Source organism: Vespula vulgaris, chromosome 3 (assembly GCF_905475345.1).
Source record: "Vespula vulgaris chromosome 3, iyVesVulg1.1, whole genome shotgun sequence".
Classification (NCBI taxonomy): Eukaryota; Metazoa; Arthropoda; class Insecta; order Hymenoptera; family Vespidae; genus Vespula; species Vespula vulgaris.
The window spans coordinates 1,257,846-1,274,904 of NC_066588.1; the positions used below are offsets into that span (position 1 = coordinate 1,257,846).

The following is a 17,059-nucleotide window of genomic DNA, read 5'->3' on the forward strand; positions in this document are numbered from 1 at the left end:
CAGAAAGACAGACAGACAGACAGAAAGAAAGAAAAAAAAAGAAAGACAGACAGAAAGACAGACAGACAGACAGACACTTGATATTAACGATCATAACGATACTGAACGAGACAAAAGAATGGTGGTAGAGTTTAAAAATAGAGAAAGAACGAAAAATAAGGATAGAAAGGAAAACGTTACTCGGCACAAATTAGCTGTGATTATAACTGACGAGTTTGCGAAAAGAAAAACAAGGGAAGGAGTTACTAACAGCAAAGGCGGAAAGAAAAAGAGAGAGAAAGATAGAGAAAGATAGAGAAATACAGAGAAATACAGAGAGAGAGAGAGAGAGAGAGAGAGAAAGAGACAGAAGTAGAGCGATCGATGAATCGGTGGTCTGACTCTGCTTTACCAACGTCAAGAGAAATAGAAAGAGAGAGAGAGAGAGACAGAGAGACATCCCGAGGCAAATTCCTTCTGCTCGATGTAATTATTATTCGTTCGTGTTCGTTTGCGAGATGGATGGAAACTGTAGTAAATAGAACGGAAGGTGTCAAGCGTGGGACGAAGCGTGTAGATGGGTTCGCGGGACGAGAACGACTGCCGTTAATCGCCCGGCGCCTCATTTTCATTCCTAACGAGATCAACAACAAAAAACAAATCATATAATAGAAAGGAAGGAAGGACTAACAAACGTCACTCGTTAATTACTATCGACTCCCTCTCTCTCTCTCTCTTTCTCTCTCTCTGTCTCTTTTTTGTACATCGTTTTCCCATTTTTTTTTTGCCTTCTTTTTCTTCAAAATCACTCATCCTTCGATTCACCCTCATCCCCACCCCCACTCTATTTCATTCTTCCTTCGACACGTTTTCGTGAGAAGATGGAGAATAAAAAGAAATTATTCTTGTTAGGCACAAAGGGAAAGAAAAAGAGGAAGCAACGTTACTCGTTAATTCGTAAATTCGTTTTCTCAGTTTATATTTCGAATCCTTCTTCTTCCAAATTTTATCATTATTTTTAGAAATAATCGACTGTTGAAATAGTTCGGTGGTATTCATTTCATCAGGAATATTCGTTGTTTATAATTTTCTATTAATTTTATACAAGTTATCATTCTGGATATAATATTAGTATGATTTTTAAATCGATGAATATATCTACTTTTATGTTTTACACACATTTTATACATATATATTAACTTTGAAATTTGAGGGAAAAGAAGGAAAATGATTAGATTTTTTTTCTAAAGAGTAAATGTCTACTTCTATAAATTTGCATGGATATATATATATATATATATATGTATATATACATACATACATACATACATAAATGAATTAATAAATATATATATATACATATATATACACACATACTTACAATACTTGGTAATCAGATTTGAGATATCTTTCTGAGGAATATTACGCTTAACGGTCGGTGCCAGATCAAAGAAAGGAAGTTTTCAAATTGGTGGGAGAAGGAAGTAAGTACGTATGTAAGTACTTACTCGAGAGAGTACGCGTATAAATGGTTTAGAATGGTATATACGCAATCGTTGTGTATTACACGGGAACGAAGATGACAGGCGAGGATCGTGACGCGTAAGCAGATCGAGGAGCACGTATATATAGGGTGTTCTGATTCGACTTTGAACGCACATAAAAATAATTGACGGTATTAGGATTAATATTACAAAGGAAAAGAAAGATAAAGGAATAAAACAATATAAAAAAGAAATATATATATATATATATAAACGATTCGAAAAATTATTAATGGATCTAACGAAATCCCTTCGATATTGTTTTCAATCATTAAATATATTATTCTAAATCGATTCAAATCGGACACCCCGTATAATATAGATATAAGTCAAGTAGTTGAGATCATCTTCGTTTGCTCTTATTTTCGTACCTTTTTCTTCGTCATCATAATCATCATTATCATCATTATCATCATCATCTTTTTACTTTGCATACTGCTACGTGGAATCTTACAATCAGATGATGATGTGACTCATCTCTCTCTCTCTCTCTCTCTCTTTCTCCACAGAGACTTGTTTTTTCTTCTCTTACGGGTTTCTTGCTCCCAAAGTATTCTCTTGCCATTCTTTTTTTATTTAATTTTTTTTCTTCCTCTCTCTCTCTCTCTCTCTTTCTCTCTCGTGAACCAACGCTTACATTCTACGACTATAACGCATAACTATTTTTATCTGTTACTCTATTTTCGTATATATAAGTAGTATATATATATGTATATATCTACCTACGTACGTATAGGTCAAGGTTCACGGATGTCACTAGTCCGATTATCGTTTCAAAAGATTTTATCCCGTAGTCCTTCCATCTCTTAGAAATCTCCATGTTGGTACGTGTAGCCTCGACGAAAAGAAAAAAAATTTTTTATTTCCTAGACGGCCTTTCCACGACTCTCGAAGTGGTATTTTGAAACCGTGAGAACAGAAAACTTTTCGCGAATGAGACAGAAAGAGAAAGAAAGAGAAAGAAAGAGAGAGAGAGAGAGAGAGTATGATCTTATCCAGTGGCTTTACGCGAGTCGTTTGTGGTAAACGCGACAAATTTCTGTGATGTCGTGATGTCTTTGTAAGATGATCGGTAGACTTTATATGACATGAAAAATTTTTCTTTTTCAGGTATGCCGTTGTATGGATCTTGACCATAACTACACCAAGTTACAAGGTTACTATCGTTTATTTTATATTGTTATTATTATTAAAGTTATTATGTATTAATATATATTTATATATTATATCAAGATTAAAATTATATTATACGCATGATATATCTCTATATATTATTTTATTACGACAATATATATATATATATATGTATATATTAAATTATATCAATTTTTATATTATAACATATAGACAATCATTACATTATTTTATGTATATTTATATAACTTTTTTTTCAATTTTAATTTCTTAACATTAAGACAAAATTAAATTACTCTATATTTTTCTTCTTGATGAAAAAAAAAATAAATAAATAAAAGAAATTTGTTAAATTCATAAAATATGACTTCAATCGTAAAGGAAATTTTTTATTAAACAGGCGACGAGTTTGGAGAATCCGAATATCGACGGAAATAACGAAGAAACGTCATTGGAAGAAACAACGGAGGATTATTGGGCAGGAAGTGGATCTGGACCGGAGGATGAACAATCATTGCAGAATGAAACGAGAGAAGCTTTAACTCACGAAGCGAGTGATCACGATGCGGTATGTTTCATTCGAAATAATATTATTTTTAAACTATACTTTTAGAAATTGACCAGAATTCTACAAGGTTAAGATTAAAAATGATTTTAAATATCAATTGTTCGTTTACGAGACTTTTTTACGATTATATATTATTATATTATATATAATACATACATACGTATATATATATATATATATATATATATATATATAGATTTGTAATTAAATAATAATATAACATAATTAGTATGACTATTACGCAAATATTACAATCTGAAAAAAAGAATCACTTTAAAAGTTTTGGCCCAACCTGTGTTTATCTATAATATATATACAAAAAAAAAAATACGCATAGAATGCGCGCACAGACCGATAAAAAAAGGAAAAAAAAAATTTATAATGCAGCAATGGAATCGTAAACGGCTTCTCTTATTTTGCAATTAACACTGACGTGCGATAGAAATCATGAAAAAAAGTCTAACGACGAGAGTTAAAATAGAAAATTGCAAACGTTCGCGTGTTTACGTTCTTCCTTTTAAGATCGGTGTCTTCCATGGTTAATTGGTGAACGGTTTTCGTTCGGAGAGGATAATCAACGAACGATAAAAAGTGGACGACGGTGATATAAAAAGAAAAAAAAAAAGAAAAACAGAAAAATGAGAAAAGGATGATGAAATGAGAAGAAGAAAAAAGGAAGTAGAAAAAAAAGATAGAAAAGGATAACATCGTCCACACCTCTTCTCTTTTAACACTCCATTCTTCTTCCCTATTGATAAATAATAATCGATTATCCATTGGAACGCGTTAAAATTCTATTAAAAATTGACGAATGAAATTCTTTTTCTTTTCGTTCGTTGAAATAATATTCCGGTTATATAATAATTTCTTCTGTAATCGTTTTTCGATTTTTTTGTTCCTTTCTTTATTCTTCAATGATAGAATAAATTATTTTATTATCTATACATTTTATGTATCTATGCATTTATCTATATATATTTTATGTGTAGATTATAAAATATAATATTTTATTTATCTATACATTTTATTTAAATCGTCTCGAAAATAAAGATAACAAAACTTGTTACAAAAACTCTCTACTAGTTACACACACACACACATTTGTATATCTGTATATACGTAAATGTCTATTACTAACATAATAAATTTAAATGGCTTTCACGCAAACGTAAATGAACTTACGCGACAAGTAAGTATTTATGAAAGACTCGATTTAAGCGATACCGATCACGAGTCATAGAAAACGTACGGGATCGAAATGCAGTCTGCCTTGACCTTCGTAGTCGTTGAAATAGTTTCGAGACAGTGAAAAAGGAGGAAGTAAGGGAAATAGAAATGCAGGACTTCTTCTTGATCGTACGAGATACATATAATATGCATATAATATGCATTCAATATACTATTGTAATAATATTCTTAATATTATCGAAGAATCAATATATATGTATATATTTAATATTTTTTCTATTGTTTTTGTTTTTCTTTACCTTTCGATCGCTTAGTTAAAATATTTCTTGGAAAAAATTACGACATCGTTAATACCACTACGTCATTGGTAATTGACGTCATTGTTAATTGGAATTTTTTATTTATTTCTTCCTTATCTCAAGATTTTTGTTTTATAAATTACGACGTGCATCCTTGCCATAAATTAACCTTGTTAATTTATTAAAAAAAAAGAAAGTAGATATCATCGATAAGATATTTTCTAATATCTTTTTACAAGTATATATACGTCATCTATTCATCTATCTATATATACATACATATATATATATATTTATTTATTTATTTAATTAGTCCGGAAACGAAACGGGTTTCACGTTCATTCAAACATATCGGATTATCAGAAATGACACTTAGATTTAATCACGGAAATGATATCACTCGCGTTTCTCTTTCAAGCGATCGGCTAATGACTTTCGACTTTTCCCTCTCTAGCGGGAGTAACTAAGTATGTAAGTACTTACCTACGCATCAATGTGAATTCCCATCAGCGTTATCGATCCGTGTCGCTCGATCGAAGACGACAGAAGGGAAAAACAGGAAAGGGAAAAGCGTTCTTAGATATCGTGCGAAACCGACGGTTAATAATAATAGCAATAATAATGATAATAATAATAATAATAATAATAATATAAAATTTATATCGAAGACGATGTATCGATACTCGTGAGAAAATCAACGAATTTCGATTAATTTTTTCTTCTTGTTTTTATCTCTATTTTTCATTTTCTATTTTCTTGGTAATCGTTAAATCGAATTATTCGCCAATCGATGGAGTATCAGTCTAACGTTACAAAAAAAAAAAAAAAAAAAGAAAATTGGGGAAAAAAGAGAAGAAAAAAAAAGAAGGAATTGTAGAAATTCAATTTTTATTTTGGTCTTTTATTTGGTCCGAAAGAAAAATTTCTACTTCGAGTTCGCATTCGTCTACACAAGATTTACATAAGAATATAAACACTGGTCACGTTCGTCGGAGTTATTTTACACCTAGAGAAAAAAGAAATAAATAAATAAAAAATAAAGAAAGGTAAGAGAGAAAAGAGAAAAAAAAAAAGAAAAGTGGAATTTCCGAACGACATCGATCGCGATCTCGATTCCGTTCGCATTTTACGATTATCGTTATTGACGAGAGGTACAGATGATCGGTCGGCGTCCGATCTCTATCACAAAGGAACCGTAATGTTCCTTACTCTGTTAACGTCTTCGAAACGACAAGGAGGAAGAGGAGACGTGGATTGTCGGTAGAAATGTTCATTTTAAAAGATTCGAAAATATCGGGCCGAGTTCTCATTTACGGTAAAGGAAGAGGATCGCAAACGAGGGTGGGGTGAAAAGAAGATGGAGGAAAAAAGAATGAGAGAGAGAGAGAGAGAGAGGAAGCAACAAACAACAAAATGCGTTTTGAAGCAAGTAAGCAAGGGAGAGGAGTAAACGTGCCGAGTAAGGCCCATAAACGATTCCAACACCCTCCTACTATTTCTCATTCTACTATTTTTTATACTCTTTTCTCTTTCTCTCTCTCTCTCTCTCTTTCTGTCTGTCTTTCTCTTTTTCTCTCCTCTTTACCCTTTCGCGAATTCCAGAAACGTTCCTCAAAAGTGGAATCCGTGAAAAGCAATAATTTCTCGTTGGAATGGGAGAGAGCCAAGGGAAACGACTTTAAGAGCTTTCAGACAAGAAAGTGGAATATGGTGAAGACAGAGAAAGAAAGAAAGAAAGAGAGAGAGAGAGAGAGAGAGAGAGAGAGAGTAAGAAAGAAAGGAAGAGAAAGAAATAGAAAAGGTGAAGAAGACGAAGAAGAAGAAGAAGAAGAGAAATAACATGCCTGTGCTTCTTCATAACTAAGGCATATGGAGGTTGTTTGCAACTTTTTAGTGCTCGGAACATTTACCACCAACCACGTGCCCTCCTTCTCCTTCTTTTTCTCCTTCTTCTTCTCCTCTTCCTTGTCTTCCTTTACCTCCTCTTTCTTCTTCGAGTTTCCTCACCTGATTCGGCCGAGTAGGTGTCTACAAACTCGGCATGTATCGTCCTGACAACTTGACAAAGATTATTTCTCTTCTTACCCTCATCTTTTTCTTTTTTTTTCCTACTCGTTCTTCCCTACTCGTTCTTCTTCTTCTTCGCCTTTTTCTTCTTCGTCGTCTTCTTTTTCATCTTCTTTTTCTTCTCCTTCTTCTTCATCTTCTTCATCTTTGTCTTCTTCATCTTCTTCTTCTTCTTCTACTTCTTACGTGATAGTATTAGTACTCATACATACATATCTAAGTATCTACACGTCGAACGAGTTGAAAAGAGATGGAAGAGTGTATACACGAACTCGTAAAGCGTTAGTCACGCGCTGCTCGTGCCTCGTGTTTTTCGAGAGCTTCCACGAGAAAGAGAGAGAGAGAGAGAGAGAGAGAGAGAGAGAGAGAGTGTTCTCTCTCAAGAACGATCTCTTCTTCCTCTTCCTCTTTAGCATCATCACGACTTCGTACCATTTCCATCTACACATTGCTGTTCTTCCATGCTGTTCTTCCTACTCGGTAGCGATTTGTCGATCCTAGGGTTAAAGGGACTCGTTAACGTAGGTTAAAGGTCTTAGTTTGTTCCTCGAGAGAGAAAGAGAGGGAAAGAGAGAGAGAAAGAGAGTCGATCGTTAGGTGATCCAAGAGGAATGGGTGACGATGCGATGTTTGATAATTTAGGAGAAATTATTATACACAATGTTATATAAATATGTAAGCGGATATAATACATATTATGAGTACGTATCTTATTTATTTTCTTTTTATATATATACATACATATATGTATATCTTATTTATCTTCTTTTATATGAAACATTTAATAGGTTTATTTCGATAGTATATTTACATAGCATAGTATATAAGTTCTTTGATATTTATATATCCTATGATATATATATATATATATATTATATTGTTATATAAATATTTATGTATTTACATATAGTTTGTTACATATCTGATTTATTTTATTATTTAATGAGGTTTCATAAATATTTGTTAGAACGATCGACGCGTTATAATTCTAGAGTTTCTAATCGTTTTTATTCAGAGATTGATCACGTTATTATTCCATACTTTAATACACGTGTTATTTTATAAGACATATTTATGAATGACGTTGTTTAATTCATTCGAAGGTGGTATATGTCGGAGAAGGAGGGGCATACGTTCCAGTACCATCTTTAAAAAATCGACCATTAAGCCCGAATCTTCAAGCTTTGCAAACTCTACAAGGTCTTCAAGGATTAACAGGTGGAGGTGGAACAGGAGTGGTGGCCGACGAAGAATGGCGAAGACATCCTGAAACTTGGGATCGAGAACATCGAAGGTACAGACCGAATACAACGAGAGTACAACGTAAGTGAATTCGATCGAACAAACTTTATTTTTATATTAACGCATTCTTATAAATATATGTTTTATTTTTATTATTATTATAATTTGTATTATTACGTTCAATCGATCATATAAATTTTGCGATAGACATTTCTTTACAATTATTATTATCGACCGATACATAACACTTTCACGTCATATTTTTATTACATAATTTTTTTGAATAATTATTACCGAATGTTACGAACAAATATTTTTGATCGATCATCGATTCGTATGAAACTGAAGCGAAAGTAAAAAAAAAAATGATCGATCGATAAAAACGAAATGATTCTCTTTATTATCGAAACGTTCTCCAAATGTTTCATTGATCCACGAAATAAATTTCAATCAATAAATTCAGTTCAATAAATTATTAAACACGATTCGAATGGAAAAAGATTTCTATTATCGACGATCTTCATTATTTTTAATTGATCCTTAGCTCTGGGCGATTGCTCTGAACGAAATAAAAAAAAAATTTGAGAGAAGGAACAAAAAAATATTTTTTGAACTGATCATCGTCGCGTCTAATTAGAAAGTAACGAGTTGAAGATGATCGATTAAATGTAAAAAGATAACTAAGTATAGGAGAAAGAAATTTTCGAGTGTGATGGCGAATGGCTACCGTTAGAGTACGGGCAATTAAAACGGTGTCGGGAAGTCGTAGAACGTTGCTGACACCAAAAGTAGAAGGGAGAGAAGTTTAGCACGCCTTCTTCTCGATCCTCTTCACGGTTATCTCTTTATCTTTCTCTCTCTCTCTGTATTTCTCTCTTTCTCTCTCACTCTTTACCTTCTCTTTTGGGATCATCGACGAGATCTACGTTCGGTCTCGCTGTTAAAACAGTAAAGAAGATGTTTGACCGTAGAAAATCTAAGTTAATTTAATCCGGGATTACGGAAATGTGATACCGTGTAATCGATGATAATTAGAACGTTCTTACTCACGTACGCATTTTACAAATTTTTCATTGATTCATTAAGAAAAGAAAGAAAAGAGATAACAACGAGAAAAAAAGAGAAAGAAAGAAAGAAAAAATTGTTATCGATCGATTCGTGACATATACATATGTATGTGTATATATATATATGTATATATATAAAATATATATATATATAATTTACCGTTGGAATAATTTAATGACTACTTTGATAACATCAACTATGATCGATAATAATAATATCGTATGTATGTCTACTATCGGAATTATAAATAATCGGAAAAATCGCTTGGATCGTCTTCTCTATAACTCGTTTGCAAAAGTTTTCATCGTGGTACGATAATTTTTTCGTTACGTTCGATAGAAAAAAAAAAAAGGAAAAAAGAACAAAGCAAAATAAATAAAGCAATCAATAAAATATTCCCAGGTCAGGATATCAAATCGAAGATTTTTAGGTAATTTAAGTTGATTAGGAAAAAGAAAGAAAAAATAAAAAATAAAAAAAGGGAAGAAAGAAAAAGAAAAAGAAAAAGAAAAGAAAAAGAAAAAGAAAAAGAAAAAGGAAAAAGAATTATCGATTAGAAGATCGAAGATTTGATCGATCGTTTTCTTTCTTTTTCTTCTTCTTCTTCAAAAGAAGAGGAGGAGGAGAAGGAGGAGGAGGAGGAGGAGGAGGAGGAGGAGGAGGAGGAGGAGGAGGAGGAGGAGGAGGAGGAGGAGGAGGAGGAGGAGGAGGAGGAGGAGGAGGAGGATGCGCGAACGATCGTCGATGAGCGTGCGAAAAGAGAAAAGGCACGTAGTTATAAATGATAGATGCCAAGGTACGCAGTAGGAGATAGAGAAAGAGAGAGAGAGAGAGAGAAAGAGAGAGAGAGAGACCCTCTATATAGTAAAGGTAGGTTCAATGAAGTCGTAAAGACGGCCGCGATGCACCGCGGGAACTTAAGGCCACCCGCGGTATCGTCAATTACGCGAAAGAAAGACCATTAACTTTAATGTATCCTCTTGCTATACATGCAAAGATTCTTATGTACGTTCTCATCCATATATTATACATCGTATTTCTCCATTTATCTATTTTTCCTCGTTATTACGTTAAACGTCTATTAATAACCATGTCGAGTATAACTCGACATTGTCGATATTCGTACAATCGGCAGTGTTAAGCGCCGATAAATGTATTTTCTTGCATTTTCTTTTATTTGTTTATTTTATTTTATCCTGTTTTCTTTTTTTTTAATTTTGTTCATCATTTTCCCTCGCCACATCGCATTTTAAAACGATGGATGAATCTCGGTCATTTTCCTTTCTTCCTTTTCTCTCTTTCTCTCTCTCTCTCTCTCTCTCTATTTTTTTTTCTTCCACTACTTCTTCTTCTGTCTTTCTTTTTTTTCCTTGTTTATCATCGAGCGTATATCGGCCTTGCGCAATCCCTTCTATTGTCTACGCAGCGTCGTTTTACCGGACAATGAACACAAAGCATGCATCCGCAATTCTAATAAGCGTGCCTCTGTGTATGTAAGTACGTTTAACAGAAAGAAAGAAAGAAAGAAAGAAAGAAAGAAAGAAAGAAAGATAGAAATAAAGTGAAAGAAGATGTTGCTCGAAATGCATTCGTAGACAGGCAGACAACAGACCAAAACAGAGAGAGATAGAGACAGAAAGAACAAGAGAAAAAGAGAAAGAATAAGAGAGACTGAGTGAGTGAGTGAGTGAGTGAGTGAGTGAATGAGGGAAAGGGAGAGGGCAAGGAGGCGTAGAGGACGTTGGCGTGGAACGAAAAGTTGTATCATCGGAGAGGACGTCCCTCCGACTGAGACTATCTTCATCCTCCATCTGGCATATCTTTCTCTTTATCCAGCAACTCACTCTGCGGATTACATCGGCACGATGTAAACGGTTGCTTATCTATCACGAAGAGCGACTACGAAGGGACGACTCACCCTAACGAAACGCTTTACTTTCACTCTTCATCGTCGACCTCTTTTTCTTGACGAGCCTTCACGGTCCTTTTCCTAACGCGAAATATGGATTCCGCCCGAACGATTCCAAAATGGAAGGAAAGAGAGATTTTCTTTTTTTTTCTCGATAATATGCATTCTTTCTTCTTCTGCGTTTTTTTTCTATTTTTTCTTTTTTTTTTTTATATAAATGATTTGTTGTATTTAACATACGTAATTGTATCGTATAAGACTTTGGTAATTATCTCGAGCAATATTCTATAGATGAATCTATTTTTTTTTTAAAACGATATATCGATTTTATCTGAACGATTCCAAAATGGAGGGAGGGAGAGATTTTCTTTTTTTTTCTCGATAATGTGCATTCTTTCTTCTTCTGCGTTTTTTTTTTCTATTTTTTCTTTTTTTTTGTTATATAAATGATTTGTTGTATTTAACATACGTAATTGTATCGTATAAGACTTTGGTAATTATCTCGAGCAATATTTTATAGATGAATCTATTTTTTTTTTTAAACGATATATCGATTTTATCTGAACGATTCCAAAATAGAGGGAGGGAGAGATTTTCTTTTTTTTTCTCGATAATGTGCATTCTTTCTTCTTCTCCGTTTTTTTTTCTATTTTTTCTTTTTTTTTGTTATATAAATGATTTGTTGTATTTAACATACGTAATTGTATCGTATAAGACTTTGGTAATTATCTCGAGCAATATTCTATAGATGAATCTATTTTTTTTTTAAAACGATATATCGATTTTATCTGAACGATTCCAAAATGGAGGGAGGGAGAGATTTTCTTTTTTTTCTCGATAATGTGCATTCTTTCTTCTGCGTTTTTTTTCTATTTTTTCTTTTTTTTGTTATATAAATGATTTGTTGTATTTAACATACGTAATTGTATAGTATAAGACTTTTGTAATTATCTCGAGGAACAGATTTTATAGATGAATCTATTTTTTCTTAAAGCGATATATGAATTGTATCTACGTAATGGGATACAAGATTTTCTTCGATGATATGCGTCTCTTTTTTTTTTTTTTTTATTTCAATAGGAAATTTGATATATAATTATATAAATTTTATGAGAAAACTTCCATTCCAAAATGGATGCATAAAAGGGATTTTATATGATGACGTGATCTTTTGTTTCTTTCTTTCTTTTTTTATGTAAAAAATTTCTTTCTTAATTAACGTATATAATTATATAGCTTTACAGTCACGTATATAATTATATAGCTTTAAACACACACAAGCACGCACACGCATATATATATATATAAATTTTTTTTTTCAGATATCGAAGCGGAGTGCCAAGACGATTACATGAAAATCAGGATCGGCTTTAATGGATCCTTCACTGGATTACTCTACTCGGCAGGTAAAGTGACATGCGAAATCTTCTATCTAACTTATTATTCCTTACAAAGAGATACTAGTCGAACGAGGCGATATAACTCGAGTAATGCGATTAATCGCAATCGATCTCATCGAGTCGATCAGTTACTCGGTCCGAGATGCGATTACGTAATCAGAATTTCCTCGAGGGTGAGATTCGAATCTTCGCTATCGTGTTGCTTCGTCAAGGACAATCGCATTTAATTACAGGATACTCCTACGATCCGGACTGCATGTACGTTAACGGGACGGGTCGTGATTACTATGAATTCTACATCCAATTGAATCGGTGCGGCACCCTGGGCGAGAACACTCATCACCAGGATAGCAGAAAGAACCCCACGGTGCGTAGATGAGACGTGAGAACGAAAAAAAAATTAATTAATAAATTTATTAAAAAAAAAAAAAGAAAGAAAAAATGCGCTTAATGATAAAGATAGAGAGAATCGATATCGTCGGTGTACATCGTTGATCGTGTTTGATCGACGATAAGAGAGAAAGAGTGAGAGACTCATCATTGTCCGACCGTAGAAAAATCTCATGTGGAACACCGTCACCGTCCAGTACAACCCGCTGATCGAAGAGGAATTTGACGAACACTTCAAAGTTACTTGCGAGTATGGCTACGATTTCTGGAAGACCGTGACATTTCCATTTTTGGACGTAGAGTGAGTCTTTTTATTTATTTATTTATTTATTTATTTATTTATTTATTTATTTCGTTAATATCGACAGATGCATATATATACATACATATATATACATTATATATATATATATATATATATATATATATATATATAAAATTTGATTAAAATCAATTTAATCATTTGTTATTCAATTAAAATTTGATCACGTGAGTTTCTAAAGATCTAAGAAATAATAGATAAGATAAATGAAATGATTCGGGATTTATTATAATAGTCGGAATAATCGATCGATCATGATTGATTTCGATTCTAAGAGTCCCTCTTCCTACGTCCGTTATCCAACACCGTGGAATCGTGTTGTTGGGATACCGTGAGATAACGGAGACGTTGGGATCGTTGGCAATTTCTATAGCACCGTCTCCTTCTCAGGGTCGCCACGGGAAATCCCGTAGTCTTCACCCTCCAGCCACCAGAGTGCTACATGGAAATCAGATACGGTTACGGGACCACTGGAACTAGAGTGGCTGGACCAGTTCGCGTTGGCGATCCTCTGACTCTCATTATCTACATGCGCAGCAAATACGGTACGATGGTATTAACGTTTCTTTAGTTTGCTCACAATGAAAACGCACGCGTCATCCATATTTTCACATTATACGTTAAGGTATACCGATAACTCGTCATTTCCATTCCGCATCATCGATCCGACCGCATGCGGCCGTCTCTTATTACATAGTATATTTTATTTTTCTATTATACCTTGTACAGGGTTAAACCAATGAAAAATAAATCGAATCGAGATTTTATAAATTTTTATAAATTTATAAATATTAATATTTATCAAATTATATTAATATTTATGAATTTGTCGTTGAGAAGGAAAGGAAAAGACAAAAAGAAAGAGAATGTATTAAAATTACTAAGAAACTAGGTACTTCGTTGACGTCAGAGAAGAATTAATTAAAAAGCGAATAATTACGACGCAGTAAGCAAGTAGATCGATAAATCATCTGTTTCGTCGTAGATGGTTTCGACATCGTAGTTAACGATTGTTACGCCCACAACGGTGGAAACAAGAGGATCCAACTTATCGATCAATACGGATGTCCCGTCGACGACAAACTGATTAGTAGATTTCGAGGATCTTGGTCGGAGAGCGGATTATTCGAGACCCAAGTGTTCGCATATATGAAGACGTTTAGGTTTACAGGCTCGCCAGCTTTGTACATCGAGTGCGACGTTCGTATGTGCCACGGTCGATGTCCGGTAAGAAGAAAAAGAAAAACAAAAATGGAACAAGAGAATCAATCTTTATTATGTCATGTTTTAACGTTGAAACTTTTAGAGTCAACCATGCCATTGGAGGAACGCGAAAAATGTTGCGAAAAGATCTGTGTCGGATATGATCGGTGGACCGACCACACCAGCTACGAGTTTATCGGAAAACGTGAATCTTTTTCAATCTCTACGAGTTCTTCAGGAAGGAGAAGTGGACACGGAACTTTTCCAAAACTCTACTGCCGCTTCTCGCAATGGTAATAAACATATCAAACATTATTGATTGAAATAAATACTTCGTATAATATTATAATAAATATGTACGTACTAATTTTGCAAATAAATTTACAGGTCCAAACGATCCCTCGAACGACAGAGTGTGTTTGAGATCGAGCGTGATGAGCACGATCGTAGGATTAGGTTGCGGTATAATTTGCTTATTGTCGGGCACATTGTTAGCAATGTGTTCGCGAATGCGACGACAAGCGCGAGAAAAATTACTTTCCGATAGCATAAGCTATATGACGCACAAGGGTAGAATTAATTAAGTGGTCGTGGGTGAAAATATATCGGGGGTTAATTTCGTTCTTTCTTCCCGTGGTTCTCGCGATTACAAAGTTTTTTACCGACGGAGATCGGTCAAGAAGGTTTGGGAAGGGGAAAAAAGGAAGTAAAAACGAAACGAGAATTCGTCGGTAAAACAGACATCTGAATTACCGTAACACGATATCGAAAGACGTCGTCGTTATCGGGAGGGACGAACGATAAAAGAGAAACGAATGGATTTTTATCTAAATGCCAGCGAGTAAGCAGCAAGTTAACACGCTACTTCGACGAAAGACTTTAGTATTTTAGTGTGCCTAACGAAACAACAAGTAACGCCTTAACAACTTTAATTTACTATATAGTTTAACTCATTATATTATAATTCATTAATACTCAAGACGAGGAGCGTAACAGTTACGAACGACGACCTCGGTACTATTATTTTTTTTTCCTTAACTCGATTTTTTCCGTTTTCATTGATGAAAACGTTTCCGCCGATAAAGTAGAGTTCGACCGGTAATGTAGCGATCATTGCGAGTTATGAAATCATTGTTACTCGTGATTTTGAACGAGTTCTTTTCGATTTCGTTACTTCGTGAAAGTACTTTTTCTATACTCTTTGATATTTTCTTTTTCCTTTTTTTTTTTTTGGTTTTTTATACCTGCGCTCTTTGCGACGACGTAGACCGATCTTTCTCTCTTTTATTCTTTTTACTATAACCATAAGAATTTTAACGGCAATCCGATTGCTTATCGTGCGTCGGTAATAGCGATAATAAAGTTTTCGAGAACTTTGCCAGAATCCTCAACGTATCGAGTTAGTTCTTAAAAATGGAAATCTCTTCGGTACTTTCGGGGAATGAAAACGAGCGAGAATTATAGTTTGAAGGTATTTTATTAATAATCTTCGGTGACAATAATTGTAAGTTCAGACGCTATTACTCGGCATATTCAGGAACGTAAAAATTATTTTTTTAGAAAAGAACCCGAGGGTAAGTTACCGTCAGTCGGTAATTATTTCAAGAACGTAAGTCTTCACGAGAGCCATCCCTTAATAAAGGGCCACCCAACGTTTCTGAATGTTCGCGAATAATGTTAATTTACAAATTAAGCTTTCATTCGTTATTATACGATATGATAATTAATTGAATAATTAATTACACGTAGGATTATATAATGGCTAAAGTAAATACGTTGAAGCTCGAACCCTGATTTCTCATAAAATATGACAGGAGAGATACAAAAAAACAGACATTTATAAAAGATAACAAAAATTATATAAAGAAAAAAAAGTAAAAAACAGAAGGAGAGAAAGCAACAACAGACGCGCTTAGAACGTACGGCCAGTGAGGATTAAATAATATTTCGTGAACGTGTGAGTGCAAAGAAGAGGAAAAACAAATAATAAAAAGAAGAAGACAAAAAATTAAACGCATACAACTCGTTAGATCGGTTCATTTCATTTGAATTTTTTAATGTCTATGCGAAATATTAATTTCCCCTCCTGGTCGTTTTTTATTATATACACGCGCATACACATGCACGCAGCATGCAAATAGTAGCGTGTAAATACCTTTCGATTTTCCGTCCTAAAAAAACTCCGTCCGTAAGATATCCTTTCACTTATATATATATTTTTTTTATTTCCTTTTTTTTTTATTTTTCTTTTATTATGGGAAGACATCAGGATTCATGCGATTAAGGATTAATTAGGTATTACTTGTAAATATAGCACTACGTCGATTATCTCATGATATTTATGATTAAGCTCGTGTGTAACAAGGTTTTCCAATAAACAGTACACGGAGAAATGAATTTCTCTAATAACGTATTGATACGTTAACTTTTTTTTATATTATCATATATAAGTACACGTATGATTTATATCCATGTATATATAATAACCCATAAGTTAACCCATGAAAGCGATTATGAAAGATTATACTTATCAACTTCTTTTCTCTTTTTTCTTTCTTTTTCTTTTTCAATGAAAATTTCACATCATCGCATTAAAGATCGAAAAGGGAATTCCGAGAAAAATTCTCTTCGTAATTACTCGCACATATTTATCTTGTAAGAGAAAAAGTAAACAGAAAAAGAAAAAAGTAGAAAAAGGAAAAGAAGAAAAAGAAGAAGAAGAAGAAGAAGAAGAAGAAGAAGATGA

At 33.5% G+C, this 17,059-nt stretch overlaps 1 protein-coding gene across 1 annotated transcript in view; it reads left to right on the forward strand.

Moving 5' to 3' along the window:
* LOC127062876 (uncharacterized) overlaps window positions 1–16,678 on the forward strand; it is a 65,804-nt gene extending 49,126 nt beyond the window's left edge. The window contains exons 2-11 of the mRNA XM_050991820.1: window positions 2,634–2,679; window positions 3,058–3,225; window positions 7,883–8,102; window positions 12,321–12,404; window positions 12,632–12,765; window positions 12,953–13,089; window positions 13,501–13,655; window positions 14,096–14,337; window positions 14,417–14,606; window positions 14,701–16,678. Coding sequence (XP_050847777.1) covers window positions 2,634–2,679; window positions 3,058–3,225; window positions 7,883–8,102; window positions 12,321–12,404; window positions 12,632–12,765; window positions 12,953–13,089; window positions 13,501–13,655; window positions 14,096–14,337; window positions 14,417–14,606; window positions 14,701–14,897 — 1,573 coding nt within the window. The 3' untranslated portion in view covers window positions 14,898–16,678. The remainder of the gene's footprint in view (window positions 1–2,633; window positions 2,680–3,057; window positions 3,226–7,882; window positions 8,103–12,320; window positions 12,405–12,631; window positions 12,766–12,952; window positions 13,090–13,500; window positions 13,656–14,095; window positions 14,338–14,416; window positions 14,607–14,700) is intronic.
* The last annotated feature ends 381 nt before the right edge of the window (window positions 16,679–17,059 follow it).